Here is a 22,816-nt window from a genome sequence, read left to right as displayed (position 1 = left end):
AACAGCAAAGATAAAGAAACAGATTTTTATTGGAAAACAGACGAGACAACGTGGAGACGGATGCTGTGTGTGTGTGTGTGTGTGTGTGTTCAGAAGCCAATAGACAGCAGGATCACAGTGACGTTGTCAGCACAGCCCCGCCTCACCGCCTCACTGGCCAACTGCTGGCAAGCAGCTTCAAACCGTAGCTCCTCCTCCGCCAGCCCCGAGCGCTGCTCCACACTCCCCTCCTGCGTGGGGGGACAAAGCAGACTGTGCACACTGATAATACTGGCACAAAGATGCAAATAATCAACTCTTATTTTGGTAGTCAGTACTAATATAGAGTACGGTCTAGACCTGCTCTATATGAAAAGTGTCCTGAGTCCTTGAGTCAGAAATCTAAGAGAGCGACAACCTTTTTGTCTTTATTTGTTTACATTTGGTCAAACTGGCTCCAATAAAGTAGATGAATCAACTGTTAGCAGCTCCTGGATGTACAAATGACCACCACTAGATCACTGATCACTGGATCGCTGCAACACTGATCACTGGATCACTGCAACACTGATCACTGGATCACTGCAACACTGATCACTGGAACACTGATCATTGGATCGCTGCAACACTGATCACTGGATCACTGCAACACTGATCACTGGATCGCTGCAACACTGATCACTGGATCGCTGCAACACTGATCGCTGGATCGCTGGAACACTGATCACTGGATCACTGATCACTGGATCACTGCAACACTGATCACTGGATCACTGATCACTGGATCGCTGCAACACTGATCACTGGAACACTGATCACTGGATCGCTGGAACACTGATCACTGGATCGCTGCAACACTGATCACTAGATCGCTGCAACACTGATCACTGGATCACTGGAACACTGATCACTGGATCGCTGCAACACTGATCACTAGATCGCTGCAACACTGATCACTAAAAATCCACGTCAAAACTGAAACATTTCACCAAGGAAAAGTAAAATGTCTTCATTTTTGTTAACTAACAAAATCTAAATAAGGTGAGAAAATGAACGCTGCAGACATCACTATAAAGAAGTCTGTCAGGTCCAGAAACAAGAGGATCAGGAAAACACACGACTACAGGAAGTACAGCAGGGTCCCAGTAGACCACGTCTTTTAAAAGAACAGACAGAAACCTGCAGGACGCCGAGGACGAATTTCACAGCTTCATCAGCAGAAAACACTTTGAACAAACCGTCACAGGCCAGGATGATAAACCTACAGACAGACAGACAGACAGACAGACAGACAGACAGAGGACAAACGTGAGCAGCGGCGACTTCCTGCAGTTTCTGCTAGAACTATCTAACATCAGAAAACAACAATGACTTGAGAGGGAAGATTCATTCTTCAAGTTGACATGTTGTTCATGTCAGCTGTTTTCTGGCTAACCAATCAGCAGTGACCGTCTGTGGTCCTGTGCTTGCCTGTCATTGGCTGTGAGCTGAAACCTCCTCAGGTCGGGTGATGAAATGACTCCACAGCGTTTGTACTGACCGTCTCCGATAGAGCGAGACACCTCGAGAACCCCCAGCACCCTGCCGTCCCTGCAACAGACACACACACACACACACACACACACACACACACACACACACACACACACACACACACACACACACTTTCAGCAGCTGTTTTTATACTTGAGTGAAAACATTTTCTTCGTCCTCTACGATAATAAACTGAGTGTATTTGGACAAAAGTAAGCAATAACTCCTGGGCCGGTGTTCAGACCTGGTCCCTGAGTGTTTGAGTACCTGACGGTGCCTCCTGCTCTCTGGATCCTCATCCTCTCCTTGTAGATGGTCGGGTTGTGTTCTTTACTGAGAGCCAGAGTCACCGACCTCCTCTGTCCGTCTGCTCCTCCTGTTGCCTCCATCCGACACAACACAGCCTGGAGCCACAGACAGACAGACGCCATGATGTGTTCAAGGCCGTCAGATAAACTCTAAACTACATTAGAAATGTGTTGATGGGGCTGCAGTGTGACAGGAGAAGTAGATCCCAGTGTACCCTGCTGTCTCCCAGATTGGCAACGTACACCGTGTCGTCCACCACCAGCACACAGGTGGCTGTGGAGCCGTCCTTCCACGCCGGCTTTCTGTTTCACAACACAGAGAGAAGACGAAACACCAGCAGTCCGCGACTAGTCCAATCACCAAATATCAACATAAAGCAGAAAAATCGTAAACAGGAAGTGTGATGTTGCCATGGATTCAGACAGTCATCTGTGGGCTACGACTTCAGACCTGTTTTTTTTTTTAGCCTATATTTGTTTACATTTAGTCAAACTGGCTACATTAGCTGTTTAGCTGTTAACATGGAAGTACAGACCAATATCACTGGATCACTGTGATACTGAAGAAAACTTTAAAAAGTTCTGCAGTTAGTGGATTTATGGATGTTTATTCATGATGACAATCTGAAAAGATTTCTCTAATAGAAAAAGAAGACTTTAAGTCCATATTCCTGCCAGCAGCCCTGTCATGTTCACTGTTCATGTTCACTGTTCATGTTCACTGTTCATGTTCACTGTTCATGTTCACTGTTCACTGTTCATGTTCACTGTTCATGTTCACTGTTCATGTTCACTGTTCATGTTCACCGTTCACCGTTCACCGTTCACTGTTCACCGTTCAGCGTTCGTGTCCCAGCTGCAGGTTTTCTCTGTGAACTTACTGGCTGGACGCCGTCTTCAGAAAGTCTTCGTCTGTTTGGCGGAAAGTGTCCAGAAGACATTTCTTAATCAGCTTGTCCACATTCTCTGTTTCTCCTGAAAGAGACATTTTGACCATTAAGGTGCTCATTCAGCTGTTCCTCCCTGAAAACACTCAGGAACGAACAGGAAGAGGGCAGAAAGTAGCAGAAAATGGAGATACTCAAGTAAAGTACTAGTACCTCAAAGTGATACCTTGGTACAGTACTTAGTTACTTGCCAAAGATGGATGTTGGTTGATAATTAAAAGCAGACTGTCCCTTTAAAACTCACCTCTGGGGAACTTCTTGGCCAGATTGTGATGAAGGTGCTCTGCAGCGAATTGAGACGCTCGAGCTCCTCCGTGACCGTCAAACACAGCGAAGTACGAAAGCCGAGACCTGCGGGACACACGGGACACATCAGAGACACACCCTCCCCACACTGTCGACTTCCTGCTGGACAGCTGCTGGCTGGAGGACGTACACTTGTCCTGGCAGAGCGGACAGACAGCCGCTCATGTCCGGCAGCAGCACGTGAGCGTCCTGCATCTCCTCCCGCTCGCCACGCCTCGCCGCCACGTAGCCTCTCAGCACCGGGAGGCCTGGACCACAACACACAGGTCATTCAGACACTCTTCATCTCTACAGGTCTCGGGTCCATCGACTCGGGCTCTAAGAGCTTTGATTAGAGGGAGAAAAGCAAACAAACATTGTGGTGGAAGAGCTGAAAACCTTCTTTACAAACTTTCTTGATCTCCTCCTCCTTCTCTTTTTCATCAGTGTGACACTCTGCATCTTCTCGTTTTCGTTTTAGACTTTTCTCCTCCTCTTCCTCTTCTTTTTCTTCTTTGGTGGACTGTGGTCGAGCTGCTGAAACTGGACCTGAAGAAGAATCAAAGCAAACAGGGAGCAACAAAAAGCTTCAGGACAGAGAGAAAATCCACAATTTAAAAGTACAAAATGTTTTATTTCCATTTAAAGCCCTTCTGACGCAGCATCCTACAAACCCTCCAACACGCACTGAAACACAACGTTCTGGACTTTAATCCGATCATGATTCCATTTCTCATTTTCTCTCCTTCTATGACTCCTCAGTCAACTTTCAACTGATGCAAGAATCCAGTTTCATCTCCACGAATGATGTGACGTGCAATACTGATATAATGTTGATGATTTGAGGTAGCACAGCAATATAGCATATAACATAAAATATTATATTGTACAGTATGACATAGAATGATACATAATAAATACAGTACAATGCATAACAAATATTACATTACTTTATCACGTATTCACATATATTTTTGACTTGTCTGTTAAACGTTTCACTACATTCTGTCAGTTTCAGGGCTCCACAGAGTCGAAGTATACAGTACCATACTATACTATACTATGTTATATATGTTATACTACATTATACTTCACTCAGTATCATTACGTAACCCTATTAAACATTATTCTTACTGAACTCTGCTGCTGTTAACCACACCGTCACTTTTAACTTGGAACTTTGAGTTTAATTGCTTCTTTTCTTATTTTTGTTTTATATACCTTATTTTATTTTTTGCTTTTCTCTATTTATCTGCAATATATTTATCAATAAAGGCTCGTATGATCTTACCTCATCTTGAAATGGAGATACTCAATTAAAGTACAAGTAACGTTAACGTTACTTCAAAGGTGTTCTTAGATTCAGTACAGCAGCAAATAGAAGCCAACTGATGACTGAGGTTAATAACCCCGCCTGGTTACTGGTGTTACTGGTAACGTCAATGTCCCCATCATTACCGCTGACGTTAAAATCTAACCGGTACTTCATCTCAACTCACCGGAGGTCTGCGTGGGTTCCGGTAGGTCGTCGAAAAGATCCATCCCGCTGCGTTAGCTCGGGTGCTAGCCACCAAGCTAACTAACCTAACTGCCGGGACGAGCTAACGCTAGTTAGCTAGTTACCTGTGTGCACCTGTACAGCTCAGTATCCGAGTGTAAGCTAACTGAGGCGGCTGACGGTTAAAGTGTCTGAACGGTTCCTGAAACGGGTCAAACTCTTCTGACAGTCTGCTGCTCGACACCTTCATTTACTTTAAATAACGCAGAAACGTTGACTGATAGTTCCAGAGTGAAGGCTAGCTTAGCTTCCGCTACTAGCATCAAGTTAGCCACAACGGTAAAGAACATTTCCGGCCGCAGCCTTCAAAACAAAAGCACCCAACTGGGATGTTAAGAGCAGCCATAGAAATATCTAAAATCTGAGTGTGAATATATCATATAATCTTTAATAGTTCATAAGCGGTTGACATTTTAACATGTCAAGTGGCTTTGAATGAGACATGACAGTGGTGGGACAGTACTGTACAGTACATTACTATTCAGATTAGGATTTTACATAAAAACACATAATAAATTAAATTGAATGTTAAATGATATTATAGATAAAGGTGTGTCTTTAATCTTACGGATATTAATAGTTTTGACAGCTTTCTAATTTTAACAGCTTTACTACCTCCTTCTCTTCCCTCCTTGCTTCCTTTCCTTCTTCCTGGGCTCCTATTGGCTATTCAGACGCTCTTCCGCTGTCAGCCAATAGGAGCCGAGGAGCTGCTATTCTCGGCTCCTATTGGCTGACAGTAGAATAAAGCTAGTGGCCGAAGAGTCGGTGAATCTGGTAACTTTAGATAAGTCAGATGTCCGACACTCACAGTGAACCTGAAACACACGCAATAACTTTTCCTCTGTTGTGATTTGAATATAAACTTTATTAAAATATTAATCTTCTAACTTTCTGTCGGCTCCTTAAATCCGACATGCGGCTGAATCTCTGGTGCGTTTGGACGAGCTGGATTTTAACTCTTCACACCGCAGCTCAGCATCCTCCTGGCCGGGACGAGGGAGGCGTGCAGCCCGGGTGGAGGAGGCTGAGCACCGGAAGACCGACACCGCCGCGGCTGGACGCCAGTGAGCCGGCGGCAGTGAGGGGAGCCGGGGGGAAGCCCGGCGGCAGGAGAGCGGCTCTGAACGGGTGAGCAGCAGAAACACCGAGGCTTATATCTACATCTGCTTTAGTGTTCTGTACGTTTAACCTCTGTGTTCATTTAGTTATTAAATCAGAGACAAGAGACAGGACCCTGGTGGCACTCAGTGAAACAAGTTGGATGGCAATTATTATAACAAACACTCCCATGTAAAGTTTAGAGACCTGGCTGAGTTTGAGTGTTTCTTAAGTTTAAACCCCCTTTTCTCCCTCAGTCAGGTCTTTCAGGTTTAGTGGGACAGATTCATTCTTTAAGACCAAACAACACGTTTAAGTTCTAAAATGTTTAAAAAGTACAACTTTGTTTTCTAAAATCACATTTTAATCCATTATACTCCAACCAGGTGGTCGTCAATGTACCTTAAAACATCATCATTCATTTATTCATATTTACACAGACAGACAACAGACAGAGGATAGACAGACTGACTGACAGACAGACAGAGGACAGATAGACTGACTGACTGACAGACAGAGGACAGACAGACAGACTGACTGACTGACAGACAGACAGAGGACAGATAGACTGACTGACTGACAGACAGAGGACAGACAGACAGACTGACTGACTGACAGACAGACAGACAGAGGACAGACAGACTGACTGACAGACAGAGAGAGAACAGACAGACTGACTGACTGTCAGACAGAGGACAGACAGATAGACAGACTGACAGACAGAGGACAGACAGACAGACTGACTGACTGACTGACTGACTGAGAGAGAACAGACAGACTGACAGACAGACAGTGTGGCTGTAGTCTTGTCAGGCATGTACACACCTGAACAGCAGGTGTTGCTCTTATTCTACTGCTGCAGCTCTGCAGTGAAGGTGATCCAGGTGCAGATCCAGGTGGTGGAAACTGGTCTCAGTTAAAACCCCCTTCATGTAACACCAGTCTGCAGCCACTCTGGTGGGTGGTTCTCTCCACCTGTAGACTGAGTGTAACCATAAAGCATCCGAGCAATCGGCATCTGTCAGGTGTGCCGGGCTGCAGACACCTCAGGAATGTGTGAAATACTGTGTGTGTGTGTGTGTGTGTGTGTGTGTGTAACCAGCCTCAAGTGCAAGTCTGACTGACGGTCAAGTGATGGATGCAAAGTCAACACACACACACACTAATCCTAAACCCTGTGAACTGACTGACTGGGTTTATATGTGTGTGTGTGTGTGTGTGTGTGTGTGTGTGTGTGTAAACACAGCAGGTTTAAAGAGGTAAGATGTGGGTTTGTATGAGTGTGTGAAAAGAGGAAAGAGTCCTTGACTTCAAAGTGCTGTTAGACTAAAACACACACACACACACACACACACACGCTCTCTCTCTCTGGTCTCTGGTCTTGTTTTTGGTATCAATGTGAGGACCAGCTCTGCTCAGGGGATTGTAGAAGTTTAAAAGTCCCTCAGACGCATGTTAAAAGTGTTGGTGTGTCCACACTGCACCTTCATCACTCATACTGCCTCGTGGAGTTTAGTGAACTCGTGAGGACATTTCAGACCTGCAGCCCTCCACATTAATCTGACGGTGATAGAACATGTTGGTCTGAGTCACAATATGACCTGAAACATTTCAGCATGAAGGCTGCAGCAGCACAAAGTCAACAGACTTTGTTTATTTTTTAGGATCTCATTTCATTTAATACTTTTTATGTTTTTCTTTGTATTTTTTTGCTTTTCTGTCTTTTATTGTGAAGTACTTTCTGACATCTTCCTCTGCCGTTTAAATAAACGTACTGCCTTTAAATAAAAGTCACTCTTATTTACATGAGAATGACTAACTTTCTTAAACGTCTTCGACCCCAAAACCCAAGACGTTCAGTTTACTGAGATGGAAAACAGAAAATCACCACATTAAAGAAGCTGGAACCAGAAAGCTTTTTGTTTGATAAATTACTTAAAGTAGTCTGACCTGGAGTCTGACCTGGAGTCTGACCTGGAGTCTGACCAGGAGTCTGACCAGGAGTCTGACCAGGAGTCTGACCTGGTGTCTGACCTGGTGTCTGACCTGGAGTCTGACCAGGAGTCTGACCAGGAGTCTGACCAGGAGTCTGACCTGGTGTCTGACCTGGTGTCTGACCTGGAGTCTGACCAGGAGTCTGACCAGGAGTCTGACCAGGAGTCTGACCAGGAGTCTGACCAGGAGTCTGACCTGGAGTCTGACCTGGAGTCTGACCAGGAGTCTGACCTGGAGTCTGACCTGGAGTCTGACCAGGAGTCTGACCTGGAGTCTGACCTGGTGTCTGACCTGGTGTCTGACCTGGAGTCTGACCTGGAGTCTGACCTGGAGTCTGACCTGGTGTCTGACCAGGAGTCTGACCTGGAGTCTGGTGGAGTGGAAGTAGAGTAGAGTAGAGTCACTCAAGTAAAGTACAAGTACCTCAAATTTGTACTGAAGTTCAGCATTTGAGTAAATGTACTTAGTTTCAGTCTTGTGTTTAAATCCTCCTCTTGTTCTGAAAGTCACTGTGAGGGAAAATACAAGCGTCAGCAGAAAGTCGTCTGTGTTCGCCTACTCTCTCACATTCTTCTTCTACTTCAAATAAAATGTCCTCCTTTCCTCCTCCTCCTGATCAGACACCAGGTCAGACTCCAGGTCAGACTCCAGGTCAGACTCCAGGTCAGACTCCTGACTTGGTGTCTGACCAGGAGCCTGACCAGGAGTCTTGTGGTTTCTGGGAGAACAAAGCAGGAGATGAGACAGACGGCTCAGTGTCCCTGCAGGAAGAAGAAAGGAGGACATTTTATTTGAAGTAGAAGAAGAATGTGAGAGAGTAGGCGAACACAGACGACTTTCTGCTGACGCTTGTATTTTCCCTCACAGTGACTTTCAGAACAAGAGGAGGATTTAAACACAAGACTGAAACTAAGTACATTTACTCAAATGCTGAACTTCAGTACAAATTTGAGGTACTTGTACTTTACTTGAGTGACTGTACTTCCACTCCACCACATCTCAGAGGGAAATATTGTACTTTTGACTTGACTACATTTATCTGACAGCTTCAGTTACTTTACAGATTAAAACCCGAGGAGTTCATAAAATATGATGGTTAGTTGTAAATGAATCAAGTACAGCTGAAACGATTAGTCGATTAATTAATTAGTCAACTGACAGAAAATTAATTGATGGTTGGACCTTTACTGTAACAGAATATTTGTACTGTGTGATATTAGTACTTTTACTGTAACAAAGTGTTTGTACTGTGTGGTATTAGTACTTTTTAAACAGCTGAGGCAAATCTTCCTCCAGATGTTCATTAAAGAAAAATCACTTTGTTATGAACTCAGTGAACAGTGTTTTAGTGAGTCAGCTTTTGAAAGATCACCTGGGGAGAACAGGTGGCTATGCTAATGCTAACGCTAATGCTAGCCCCATGTGTGACCTCAGCGCTTCGTACGTTTCTCTGCGACTCAAACCAAAAGGTGAAAATATGACGAAAATATTTTTTATCAGTTTTTTGCATCTTTTAAAGATCTTTTCGTCATCACGCAGGTGTCACTGTTGGACAAAACCAACTTTTAAATCCAGTATTTCCACAGACTGAGCTCAGCTCTTTACCAACAGACTACAAACATGGCCTCCGCTGCACATGAGGTGTGGAGACATATCTCACAAACCGCTATAAACCGGTGAACAGCACCCTCTCAAGAAGAATGACACCTGTAACCATGGTAACTGTACACAACAAAGATGGCTGTCGTCTCAGAAAGAAAATATAACTGTTGTATATATTATATTATACTATAATTTCACTCAGATGTCTGAAGTTTTTGTTGACTAAACTAACAAAGATCTAATGGCTAACATATGACTAAAACGAGTGTACGTGGACAATATAAATGAAATAAAACCAGAGGCCTAAATGAACACTGGACAACATAAAGAGCGTTTGATTATATAAAGTTACAGGTCTGGGACTCTGAGTGAGTCCTGACCAGACTGTCTGTGTGTATACAGCTTCAGGACTGTGTGTGTGTGTGTGTGTGTGAGGTGGGGCCTCCTCTGCTGCTACAATACGAGCAGCTCACTGTGAGTAATGATTAAATCCTCTGCACAGAAGTTGTGTCCAGACTCCATTTAAAGATCAGCCTCTTCTCTCCGTCCTGTGTTCCTGTTTCAATCCATCAAATCTGAATCCAGCACGAAGTTCTCTTATTGAATCCTTTTAAATCTGTTCTCAGATCTGATGAGGTTCGACCTTCAACACTCAAACACGACAGTTTAGACCTCTGATGGATCTGATGGAGGTCTCAGTTCGGTCTCAGTTGGTTCAGTTTATTATTTATTTGTACAAAGTCACGATTTTCATACAAAGAGAAGAGCTGGATTTATACCAGACAGTTCTTTCCATCTGCAGTCTCAGACACTAATACAACAAATGCAATTAGTACTAATACAAGTTCAAAATACAGTAGATAGTAAAATATCAATACAGTTTATTGATTAGAGGATTGATGTAGTGTAACTCTTCTCAAACAAGTTTATTAGCACACACACACACACACTTCCTGTTACACACAGCTGTGAAGTCATTTGGTGGGGGGGGGGGGGGGGCTCAGACCCAATGTTGATCTGCTAATTGACTTCTTTTCCCAGAAGGCCGAGGGGCTAACAGTCTGCTGCAAACACATTTTGATAAAACATAAACTCCAGACGCAGCAGTTTGTCTTCATGTGACCACAAGAAGAACAAAAATCTCCAAAATGTCAACAGGCGGCTGAAAATCTGCTGCATCCACAATCTTACCGAAGTAGAAGTACATATGATACTACAGTACTTGAGTTACTTTCCACCACTGCACTGTGATAACTTAAATCTTAAAACTCATGGATCTGTTACTCAAACTGGACTCTACTGGACCAGACTGGCTGTGGGTCAGGAGGTAGAGCGGGGGGATCCTGCTGCATGTCACCCCCCCTCGTAGAGCGGGTCGACTACTAATCTCAGGCTCAGAGGTTGTATTTCATGTCTCACTGGTACCTGAAGCAGCCAAGGCAAATGTGTTTGTGAAAACATGCTTGACAATAAGCCTGATCCTGATCCTGATTCTGATCCTGCACGGCTTCAAACTAAAGTGTGAACAGACCAGATCAGTGTTTTGTATAATTATTGTTTTTCACACTTGATTTTCAGTGAGAAACGATCTGGAGTTGTTTTTCATTTTTTGTTCCGGTTGTAAGAAGAAAAAATCCAAATTATAAATATATAAGACCAGAAAGTGTAGATTTCATTTCATTTTTCATTTCAGGCTTAAATAATACTGATGAATTTAAACTGGAGCCGTCTCTTCTGTGAGAGGTCTGACTGATTATTTATTGACACTGCCTTCATTTATTAATAAATAATAGTAAAATCTCTCTCTCTCTCTGCAGGCCTCATGTCTGCGGAGGTCGCTGTTGTGTCGGATGGACTCTGTCGCCCAAAACCAGACGATGCACCAAACGTGAGTACAGACTGCTGTGTTGTATATAATATCTTCATCATGGCTCCAACGCCTGAGACATGAAGGCTTTTTGATTGGTCGGTTGGTGTTTTAAAGGATAAGTCTGGTGATATTCTCAAACTAATATCATGATGAATGATATAAACGATGAGAATGATTTATTCGTTTTTCAATCTGAACACATTGTCAGCAGATCTGTATTTTCATCGTTGATTCAGTTTCAGCCGTCATGTTGTAGTAAAACTCCAGCTGCAGATACTAAACAGGAAACTGCTGTCGGCCCTCGATAAAACTCATCTGGACCACAGAAACGTCGGCTTTCTGATTTCACACACAACAGGATCTTTTTCGTTTGTAAGTTCTTTTACTTTTTGAATAAGGTCTAAAATAAAAAAGCATTCACAAACGGATGGATAAGCAGCGAATGTAATTACTTTTAATGATTTTTATTGATCACCAAATAAAACTGTTATTCAATACATTGTGCTTTTATTGAAAAAGATAAAATGACAACTTTAGGAGAGAAGTCAACTACGAGTCCCAGAGTGCATTGCTTTAAGAAACGTCCAATCAGAGAGCTTCAGACTCTGACGCCGCGTCGCTGATTGTGTCAGAGGATGATATTTGTAGAGCTGTGCAAACCAAACCTGCCGATTCTCGGCTTTGTCACCAGACAGAAACAAACACAAGAGCAGCAAAGAAGAAAAACCGTCAACAAAAGAAGAGAATGAAAAGAGCTGCAACTAACAATTAAAGTGACAAAAGTGACCTGAAACTGCTTAAAAGTCCAAAACCAGAACATATTTGATTTACTATCATGTCACCATTAATGAGAAGCTGTGTTTGTTATTACTGATGTTCAAAAGAAATAGTTGCTAAATGTCTTTAAAACAAGTTAAACAACATACGAATGTGTCTTTGCACATGTGAAGAGCTTTCAGTTTGACCTGATGAACTGAGCATGAAGCAGCGAGTCGTGTAACGTGTGAATCACTACAGATGTGACTGATTATTCACCACAGCAGGCTGATGCTGCGTCACGTCTCGCTGCTTTACGACTCAGTTCAAAGTGGGACGTTACGGTGGACTCCTGAGTCCATCTGCAGGGCTGGATTTATGACCGCATCGATGCCACTTAAGGGATTTACAGTGATTCTGAACTCTACAGTTAAATCTAAAGTGTGAATGTGGACTTTATACAATCCACATGCAGAGAGTGAAGCACACACACACACACACATTTCTGTTTCTGTGTGTTTAGCCTCAGAGATTTTATTCTACCTTGTTGACGTTTTGGCTGCATTCAGAAACATGATGGACGTCTTATAAAAAGTGGATACTGGACTACAAGATGGCAGCTGTTCATCTGAATGAACATTGCACAAAAGGTTCTCCAGAGATCCCTGTCAACGTGCTCGTGAACCTACGCAGAGAGGGGTGTTATGGGTAACTGTAGGTCAGGAGGCAGAGACGAAAACGAAAGTGAACAACAAAAGAAACAGCCACGTGTCCGAGAGACTCCCCAAATTGTGACTTGTTAAGGTTCCTAAGCTGCGATTGGACAACCACTCTTCAGGGTAGGAGTTTAGTGAACAATTGGAGACCAATGCTAAGCTAGGCTAACCACGTCCTGACTCCAGCTTTGTGCTGAACATGAGACTGATATCTGGAGGATTTCCCAACATGCTGAAGCCTGCTGAGTGACAGGAAGTGGCTCAGTTACTGTAGAATAATAGAAAAGAGTTAAATGAAACACACACACACACACACACACACACACACACACATACACACACACTGATCCAAATGGTTTCTTTCAGGTCGGGATTAAACAGCTCGGCTGTGAACATCCTGCAGAGAGCAGAAACTTGTGAATGGAAACAGATTTACCCTCTCTGTGTGGAGGCTTACACACTCGCACACACACACACACACACACACACACACACTCACACACACACACTTATATACACTCACACACATGCATATAAACACTAACACACACCTAAGTCCCAGTGGGCTCAGAGCCCACAGAGTAAAGCTTTACTGTTTGGTCACATTGTCCTGACAGAAGAAAACACACACACACACACACACACACACACACACACACACACACACACACACACTACAAACAAACAACAGTACACAGTTGTATAGAGGACAGACAGACAGACACTGGACCTGTCTGTCTCCCTGTCTCGCTGCGTTTTTGTCCAAGCGTTGCATGTTTGAAAAGGTTGCGCAATAGAAATGCAGATCAGTCCTTATTTCCTGCTGAAGACAGAACGTCGTCTTCACTCAATGTCCACTTACTTGCTTCTGTAGCTCTTAACTGCATCGTCTTCCTCTACAGACAGTTTGCAGGTGGTGGTTGTATGTTGTTGGGAGATGGTCTCTGGTGTCCCCCTTCAGCCGTGAATGACCTTTGACCCCTTTCAAGCCGATGCTGCTCAAAGCAAGGCTAATGTTAGCCTAGATTAGTTAGCATGTTACCATAAATCTGTCTGTCTATATATCTATATCTACCTGTCTATATATCTATATCTACCTGTCTATATATCTATATCTACCTGTCTATATATCTATCTGTCTATATATTTATATCTACCTGTCTATATATCTATATCTAAATGTCTATATATCTATATCTATCTGTCTATATATCTATATCTACCTGTCTATATATCTATATATCTATCTGTCTATATATCTATATCTATCTGTCTATATATCTATATCTGTCTGTCTATATATCTATATCTACCTGTCTATATATCTATATCTATCTGTCTATATATCTATATCTACCTGTCTATATATCTATATATCTATCTGTCTATATATCTATATCTATCTGTCTATATATCTATATCTATCTGTCTATATATCTATATCTACCTGTCTATATATCTATATATCTATCTGTCTATATATCTATATCTACCTGTCTATATATCTATATCTATCTGTCTATATATCTATATCTACCTGTCTATATATCTATATATCTATCTGTCTATATATCTATATCTATCTGTCTATATATCTATATCTATCTGTCTATATATCTATATCTAAATGTCTATATATCTATATCTACCTGTCTATATATCTATATATCTATCTGTCTATATATCTATATATCTATCTGTCTATATATCTATATCTATCTGTCTATATATCTATATCTACCTGTCTATATATCTATATATCTATCTGTCTATATATCTATATATCTATCTGTCTATATATCTATATCTATCTGTCTATATATCTATATCTGTCTGTCTATATATCTATATCTACCTGTCTATATATCTATATCTATCTGTCTATATATCTATATCTACCTGTCTATATATCTATATATCTATCTGTCTATATATCTATATCTATCTGTCTATATATCTATATCTAAATGTCTATATATCTATATCTAAATGTCTATATATCTATATCTATCTGTCTATATATCTATATCTACCTGTCTATATATCTATATATCTATCTGTCTATATATCTATATCTATCTGTCTATATATCTATATCTAAATGTCTATATATCTATATCTAAATGTCTATATATCTATATCTATCTGTCTATATATCTATATCTACCTGTCTATATATCTATATCTACCTGTCTATATATCTATATATCTATCTGTCTATATATCTATATCTATCTGTCTATATATCTATATCTAAATGTCTATATATCTATATCTATCTGTCTATATATCTATATCTACCTGTCTATATATCTATATATCTATCTGTCTATATATCTATATCTATCTGTCTATATATCTATATCTACCTGTCTATATATCTATATATCTATCTGTCTATATATCTATATCTGTCTGTCTATATATCTATATCTACCTGTCTATATATCTATATCTATCTGTCTATATAAGAGTGAAGCTCAGTGGTGACGTTGAAGTAATGCGACCGTGGTGTAGTTGGTTTACAGACTAACGTTAGCTTTGTTCTTCTGCTGATTCCATTTACACTTCAAAAATCATAAAAGTTCATTAGTGAAGATTATCTCGCTGAACAAAACGTGTCAATATCATAAACTTTTGTTTACAGAGTTTATTTTCTGCAATAATCCAAAATCCAATAGAAAAATCCTGTTGGCTTTTAGCGGAGGGAACCAGGGAGATGCTGTGTTCATCTAAACGTGCTAGTTAACACTGTCTTATGTTTTAGACTGAAAAGCTCTTTGATTGGTGGGTTTGGGCTGTTAAACATTTCATGCCTCTCCTTGTGTCCTCTCCTCTCTCCTCTCCCCTCTCTCCTCTCCTTGTGTCCTCTCTCCTCTCTCCTCTCTCCTCTCTTCTCTCCCCTCTCTCCTCTTCTTGTCTCCTCTCCTTGTGTCCTCTCTCCTCTCTCCTCTCTCCTCTCTCTCCTCTCTCCTCTCTCCTCTTCTCCTCTTCTCCTCTTCTCCTCTTCTCTCCTCTCTCCTCTCCCCTCTCTCCTCTTCTTGTCTCCTCTCCTCTCTCCTCTCTCCTCTTCTCCTCTTCTCCTCTTCTCTCCTCTCTCCTCTCCCCTCTCTCCTCTTCTTGTCTCCTCTCCTCTCCTTGTCTCCTCTCCTCTCTCCTCTTCTCCTCCTCTCTCCTCTTCTTGTCTCCTCTCCTCTCCTCTCTCCTCTCTCCTCTTCTCCTCTTCTCTCCTCTCTTCTCTCTCCTCTCTCCTCTTCTTGTCTCCTCTCCTCTCCTCTCTCCTCTCCTTGTCTCCTCTCCTCTCTCCTCTCTCCTCTTCTCCTCTTCTCTCCTCTCCCCTCTCTCCTCTTCTTGTCTCCTCTCCTCTCCTCTCTCCTCTCCTTGTCTCCTCTCCTCTCTCCTCTCTCCTCTCTCCTCTTCTCCTCTTCTCTCCTCTCCCCTCTCTCCTCTTCTTGTCTCCTCTCCTCTCCTTGTCTCCTCTCCTCCTGTAGCCAGATGTCTTCCCCGTTGCCATAACGACGCAACGTGCCGGCAGTCTAACCGCTGTGTGTGTCGTCGAGGTTTCCATGGTTACCGCTGTGAATTTTCTCTGTCCAAACGGCCGCTGACCTCCATCCATCCCACCAGCGTCCCACTCCGAACCTCAGCCCACTTCAAACCCCCCAATAGACCCCCAGGACCAGGACCGGCCACCAAACCTGTGCGAAGCCGTGTTATCAGAAGGATGAAAGTCCTCACGGCTCGCTCTGGTCCTGCAGCCCTGTTAACACCACCTGCCTCCACCAGAGCTGCTACAGTAACAAAGACCAGCAGCAAACCTGAAACAGGAGCTTCAGACCTGAATCCATCTTCTACTCAAGCCGAAACCCACAACAAAGGGGAGGATGCCAAGATCCCCGGTCTCGATAAGTTTGGAGATGTTGGCGTTAAAACCGGAGACATCGTAGCCAAAACTGAGGACAAAGGAGGTGTTTCCAAGGTGTTCCTAATGCAGGACCAGAGCAAAGCCTCCCCAAAAAGTCCACAGGTGGGACGGAGAGCCGAGAGGACGGAAACACCTGAGTTTAAGCCCCTCCGGCCTCGGACAGGAAACACTGAAGACACAAAGGGGGGGGCAGAGCTCACAGCTAACCTAACAGGTTTTAAAACAGAAGAAACTGATTCAGGACCAAAGGAAGCTCCAGGGTCTCAGACTCAGGAGGGACTGACTGAGGCTGAGGAAAAGGCATCGCTAGATTTAAAACAAAGTTCTAAGACAGAAGATAAAAGATTAATCCGACCGTCTGATTCAGAGTCTAAGACAGCGGAAAGATTAACAACCTCCAAAATCCCAAATCTGGAGTGGAACTCGAGGCCTCAAGTAGAGAAAGGACAACATTTGGAGTCTAATTCTGGGTCTAAAGTTGAGTACAGACTTCATGTAGAGTCTCATCCAGAGCTGACGGGAGGAAAGAAGAAGGAGGTGAAGATGGCAGGAGCAAAGAAGCAGTCGCTGAGGTAAGATGACTCCTCCGTCCTCCATCTTTCATTTCTCACTCTCCAATAACAATACTGGTCAGGTACTTGTACTGCGTTCTATACTGCATTTCCATCCTCTACTACACTACATTTATTTTACATCTTTAATTTCTTTTCAGATTAAGATTTTACATAAAAACATAATAAGTTTATAATCAGTGGTGGAGGAAGTATTCACATCCTTTACTGAAGTAGAAGTACTAATAACACGCTGTAAAATTACTTTTTCTACATTTACGTAACATTTAAAAATCAATCATGCATTAAACATGTTACTCAAGTAAAAGTATGTGCAGTTTTCTGTTGAGGCAGCAGGTGGAGCTCTTCGCCTGATAATACACACTGTAGATACTGTACAGTAGAAAATAATTAACAACAAACACCGTGGTATATGTTTTGCAGCAAAACTCATCTCGCGACTCTTCGTAAATGTCCTGTCGTGTCCGAATGACAAAAAGCCGTCACTTTAAGAGCAATGTTATGTAATCCGTGTCTGAAAAGGCCAACAGACGGTAAAATGTCCAAAATGAGTTTAGTTTTCTGTCAGCGTGTGAAACCAGATTCCCCTCAGAGTCTCCTCAGTGTCAACAATCAACATAACCCAGAGTCAGAGGTCAAAGGTCAAAGGTCGTAGAGGTCAGAAGTCAGTGCCAGGGTCAGGACAGACTGTGGGAAAACTGACCACAGGGAGCTGATTCTGGAGGGATTCTGGGTAGTGTAGTTTCTTCCAACAGGCTGCAGTATCTGGTGTAAACGTGAACATCCAGGTGTTTTATGATCTTTGGAAAACCCAGGAGGTGTTTTAACAAGACTGACCGCTGTTCTGAAGGTGTTAAATATTATATAATGGACAGGTATTTGGGTTAATTCTATGTCTATCTTCTGGAAATATAAAACTGATGTATTATTTTGAACTATCTGCACTGTCCACCTCGGCATTGTGCAACTCATAAAAATCGACTGTCTCTTAACAAAGCAGCAGCTGTGACTTTTGAGTTGAGATAGATAAACGTGCATCAGACTGGCGGGCGTCTCTGAGTGAGTATTATCAGTTCTGGACTTCAGATTAATCTGTGTTGTTTGTTCCCTGAGCTGCAGCAGGTCTGGGCTGCTTTTCATCAGACTATTTACGGCCATTTTAAATCATTCTTTCTGACAGAACTGGTTCTCAGAAACAGTCTGGAGAAAAATAACCCTCCCACATTACTCTCTCCATTTTAGAACATTCCAACCAACTTTCATACCAGTCGATAAATTCATGGTCAAACGGCGACAGCAACCAAATATATTGTGTGTGCACATTGAGCTCACAATGCTAACAGTGCAAGATTTACTGTCAGAATTCATTGTATTTTACTTTATATACGTTATTATATATATTATACAAACTGCTGTTTGTCCTGATTATTGTCCTGCATTGTTTTTAACACGGTGAAGTCAAAGACAATTATCCACAACGCGAACAGTAAACTAACGTAACTAACTAGCTACGTAACTAACGTATTTATGAAACAATGGGTCCTTGATTTCAAACAAGACAGACAAAAGCAGCTAGCTAGTCAAGCTAACGTTAGAGTTGTTTGAAAACACTGATGATATGACAACAGACTGAGGCTAAAGCTAACAGGTCAGGTCATGGTCATGCTAACAGACTGAGGCTAAAGCTAACAGGTCAGGTGATGATCATGCTAACAGACTGAGGCTAAAGCTAAAGATTGGGCATTTTTAACATAATCTGTAACCCCACAAACTAATGTCTAATGCGGCCTTTGAATTAGCGCTCGGCTACTTTAGGTAATCTAGCTTAGTTAGCTTACTGTAAGCTAGCAGGACACTGTTTAACCCATTTATTTCAGTTTTCTATATGATTCAGTGCAGAAATGTTACGTCAGTTTTGTTTTGTCCGTAAAGAGCTACAGGCTTGTTTCTGTATAATACATTTCTGTGTGTACTCCGTGTGTGTGATGTATTTTTGTGTATATTTTGTGTATATGATGTATTTCTGTTTATATGCTGTGTGTTTTTGTATGTGGCAGTCTGAGGGAGGCCCAGGCAGTGCTGCTGAGGAAGACACAGGGAGGAAGAGGAGACAAGATGGCCGCCCTGCTGATGAAGCACATTGAGAAGGAGAGGAAGAAACTTCTCACTGTGACCTCTTCTTCTAACTCCTCATCAACATCATCATCCTCAGTAAAAACCAGCGGGAAGACTTTGCACACTCAGAAGGGCCAGTACACCGTCCACGTCTCTGTCCCCTCAGGTCAGTTTATCAGCTGCAGCTTAAAATGTTTATAACTTTAAAATGAAACTATTTCAAAAGCTAAAATAAACGCTGAGACTGTATTTAGGCACAGTGATGCAGCGCGCTAACAGCAGCATGCTAACATGCTCACAGTGACAGCTATCATGCTGATGTTTACCGTTTTAGTTTAGCATGTTAGCATGCTAACATGGTCATAAACCAAAGTATTGGACACATTGAAATGTTGACCTGATGATGGCGCTAGATGAAAAGTCACCAAAGTTATAAAGTTATTACAATTCATCCAAATGAATGTGTGTATTATTTAAAAAAAATTTAACGTATTTCTTCAAAATGATGAGAGATAAGTACATACAAGTAATTTGATTTTCATCATCGCTGAGTATTCATTCAACATTCCTCCATGATTTACTGTGTTTAATGTTTATCTGGCGGTGGAGGGGTTAACGATATCAGAGCAGACGTTATAATCAAGCTGTCTCATGTTTGAACATGTTAACATGAGCTTACTGTGTATTTAGCACACATACCACGACACATGGGTCATTATTTTGTATAATAACTAGTGTGAAGCTGGTGTGGTGGTGCTGAGAGATAAAGTGTTCACACACACGTCTGTCAGCCATACATTGTTGGAAAAAGCAGGCTGATGGTGATTTTATGGAGCTGGAATGCCTGTTTTTCACTGTGTGTGAGCTTCAGATAAGGTGAGTGCTAATACGGTCTCGTAGTTCAGCCTTGATCACTGTGATTAGGCCTGTAAACAGTTCCTGTTATTGTCCAGCTGTGGAGGGAACTGACTGCAGAACAGTCTGCTTTACCACAACGTTGAGCGAAGAATGGATGAAATTTAGGGACCGATAGATGGGTTATGAATAATTTCTGAGATTTATTTATTCTGTATTTATTTGTGTAGCACCTGTCAACAACAAGACAATACAACGTGCTTTGAGAGTTGGCGCACATCTCCAGTTTTCTGGGAGTTTGTTTCAGATCTGTGGAGCATAAAAACCAGGTTTAGTTTGGACTAAACCAAACATTTATTTGACAAACAGGAAGCCAGTGGTGAGATCTGAGACCTGGACTGATGTGATCTCTCCTGGTCTTGGAGGACTGTAAAGACCTGCTCAGACTTAAGTCCTTTAATTCCTGATATATTTTAAAGGTGATAGTCAGCAGATTTTTTTGGGCCTGAGTCCAGGACTACAGGAAGGTTTCTGGCCTGCTTTGTGGTCTTCAACGTTAGCGACTGAAGCGGAGCATTAAGAAACAAATGTGTTGGTTTGCAGGTGGAGTGTGTAATGGTGATGCTGTAATAATGCGCTCAGTGTTTCTGCTTGTAGTTGTTCAGGCTTCACACTGACTCTCTGTGTGTCTGTCGTCAGTCAGGACATGAGCTCATAGACAAACAGCAGCAGCAACAACCAGCCTCTATTCCCCCAAAACACCTCGCGGCCCTCTGCACCGCTGGGGCCCCTGAGGGGAGTCTGGGGTCCCATAGGAAAACAAGGACCACTTCAGGCACTGTTATATGATTTGTTTCCATCCAGCCCCAGTTTGCGTCTCTCATGTGTCGTCATTACATACGAATCAGAAGGTTGTTTAACAGCATTTATCTCCGTCTTTCAAAATGTGACACATTGCATTTATTTAGCTGACGCTTTTATCCAAAGTGCATTTCAACCATGTGCATACAACCCCAAAATGACAAGAGTCATGCAGGAACATCAACTTCATCAAATATGCTGAACTGCTGCAAGCGCTGCTGCTGACGTCCTGAGTCAGAGAGACAGTTAACAGTTGGCATGTGGTTTTTGTATGAAACGACAATATGAAAACGTGACGTTGTGTTGGACTCTCTGAATCATCAGCTGAGTCTTTATAGTCACTCTCGGCTCCTGGTCTATCTGTCCTGGTTCACTCTCGGCTCCTGGTCTATCTGTCCTGGTTCAGTCTCGGCTCCTGGTCTATCTGCTGAACATAGTGCAGCCTTTAGCAGCTACAGAGCCAGATGTTTCCCTCAGGAGGTGGAGGAGACCAGAAACAGAGCTAACAGAGAGAGGATACTGGACTTCATTCATCAGGAGACACAAACACGACTCCACATGGGGGACCATGTTGCTGTGTGACTGCTGGAGGTGGAAATAAGCATATTAACCATAAGTTCATCATATATGTCAGTGTTCATAAACATCAGTTTCAGACGTTTCTTCTAACTCTGAATCAGGAGCTACTTTTAGCTTCTAGGTGTTTTGTGAATGTCGGCCCCTGAAACCCAAACCAGGGTTGCATCATCAGCCTGACATCCTCTAATGTTATGAAACTGTGTGCAGAGATACAAGCTCTGTGTTCATACCAAGGAGAGGGCCAATAAAAGGAAGGAGTGAAGGGGAGAGAGAGATTCACTGACTAATACTCTCTCTCTCTCTGTGGACTGATGGACCAGATCCCTGCTAAACATTTTGTTTGGAGCCCAGCCCAGTCCTGCACACTGCTTTCAATTATCTCTCTACCTCTCTCTCTCTCTCTCTCTCTCTCTCTCTCTCTCTCTCTGCTCAGACACACTGTTGCTCGCCCGCTCGCTCACACAGGAGTGTTTAGGGAAAAACAGAGTTTGGAGAGAGGGGGAAGCGTCTGCTCGTTTTCTTCTTCCTTCCTTCCCTCCTTTTTTCCTGCGAGGCTCGTTTTCACTCCACCACAGAGGAAGAAAGAGAGAGAGAGAGGGACGAGCGAGGTAGAGTTAGAGGGGAGAGGTTTGGGAGTTTGGACGATGCAACACACTCAGAAACTCTGACTGCAACCCTCGAAATGCTGCAGCCTCGACTCTGCTGTTTTCTGTCGTCCGTCTTCGTCATCTTCGTCGTCTTCATCTCTCCTCTGCCAGCTGATGGACAGACAGCAACAGGAGGAGGAGGAGGAGGAGGAAGAGCGGAGAGAATCCAGGTGATGTTCACGCCAACCATCTGCAAGGTGCGCTGCAGCCAGGAGCGATGTGTCAACTACTGCGAGCGAGGCAACGTGACCACGCTGTACAGCAGCACTGAGGGGGGAGGAGGAGGAGGAGGAGGAGGAGGAAGGAGAGACAGCTCCCACGGACCGGGCTTCAGAGTCTGTAAGTTCAACTTTTAACTTCCACTTACCATCCAGCGTCTCTTCCTGTAGCCAGACCTATTGTGATGATTGACAGTGCCAGCTTAAATCTACGAGTCTGAAAGAACAAGTCAGAAAATGCAACGCAGTGCAGCAGCAGGCGACGTTCAAAACCGAATGCTTCATGAACAGAAGACTGCAGGCAGCTACGGTAACTCAGTACAGCAGCTCATTAATCAAATGACAGACTGATATCTTCATTTATCAGTCACTGAATGTGTAGTCAGGATTAACT

At 42.8% G+C, this 22,816-nt stretch overlaps 2 protein-coding genes across 2 annotated transcripts in view; one reads left to right on the top strand and one right to left on the bottom strand.

Moving 5' to 3' along the window:
* Window positions 1-11: 11 nt before the first annotated feature.
* Window positions 12-4,871, bottom strand: ilkap (integrin-linked kinase-associated serine/threonine phosphatase). The gene is made up of 10 exons (XM_070905245.1): window positions 4,552-4,871; window positions 3,452-3,565; window positions 3,204-3,321; window positions 3,012-3,118; window positions 2,702-2,795; window positions 2,036-2,123; window positions 1,780-1,916; window positions 1,450-1,569; window positions 1,159-1,240; window positions 12-230 (listed from the first exon to the last, which is right to left on the bottom strand). Exons 1-10 carry the CDS (start codon window positions 4,592-4,594, stop codon window positions 90-92), a joined length of 1,044 nt encoding a protein of 347 aa, XP_070761346.1. The 5' UTR covers window positions 4,595-4,871; the 3' UTR covers window positions 12-89.
* A 655-nt stretch (window positions 4,872-5,526) lies between these two features.
* The window catches only part of LOC139284888 (latent-transforming growth factor beta-binding protein 4), a 49,416-nt gene continuing 32,126 nt past the window's right edge, over window positions 5,527-22,816 (top strand). The window contains exons 1-6 of the mRNA XM_070905239.1: window positions 5,527-5,741; window positions 11,126-11,196; window positions 16,142-16,573; window positions 16,619-17,147; window positions 19,205-19,428; window positions 22,316-22,543. Coding sequence (XP_070761340.1) covers window positions 5,527-5,741; window positions 11,126-11,196; window positions 16,142-16,573; window positions 16,619-17,147; window positions 19,205-19,428; window positions 22,316-22,543 — 1,699 coding nt within the window. The remainder of the gene's footprint in view (window positions 5,742-11,125; window positions 11,197-16,141; window positions 16,574-16,618; window positions 17,148-19,204; window positions 19,429-22,315; window positions 22,544-22,816) is intronic.

This window comes from Enoplosus armatus, chromosome 5 (genome assembly GCF_043641665.1).
Source record: "Enoplosus armatus isolate fEnoArm2 chromosome 5, fEnoArm2.hap1, whole genome shotgun sequence".
NCBI lineage: Eukaryota > Metazoa > Chordata > Actinopteri > Centrarchiformes > Enoplosidae > Enoplosus > Enoplosus armatus.
The sequence above is the reverse complement of the archived record's forward strand: the minus strand, read 5'-3'. Positions and strand labels throughout refer to the sequence as shown.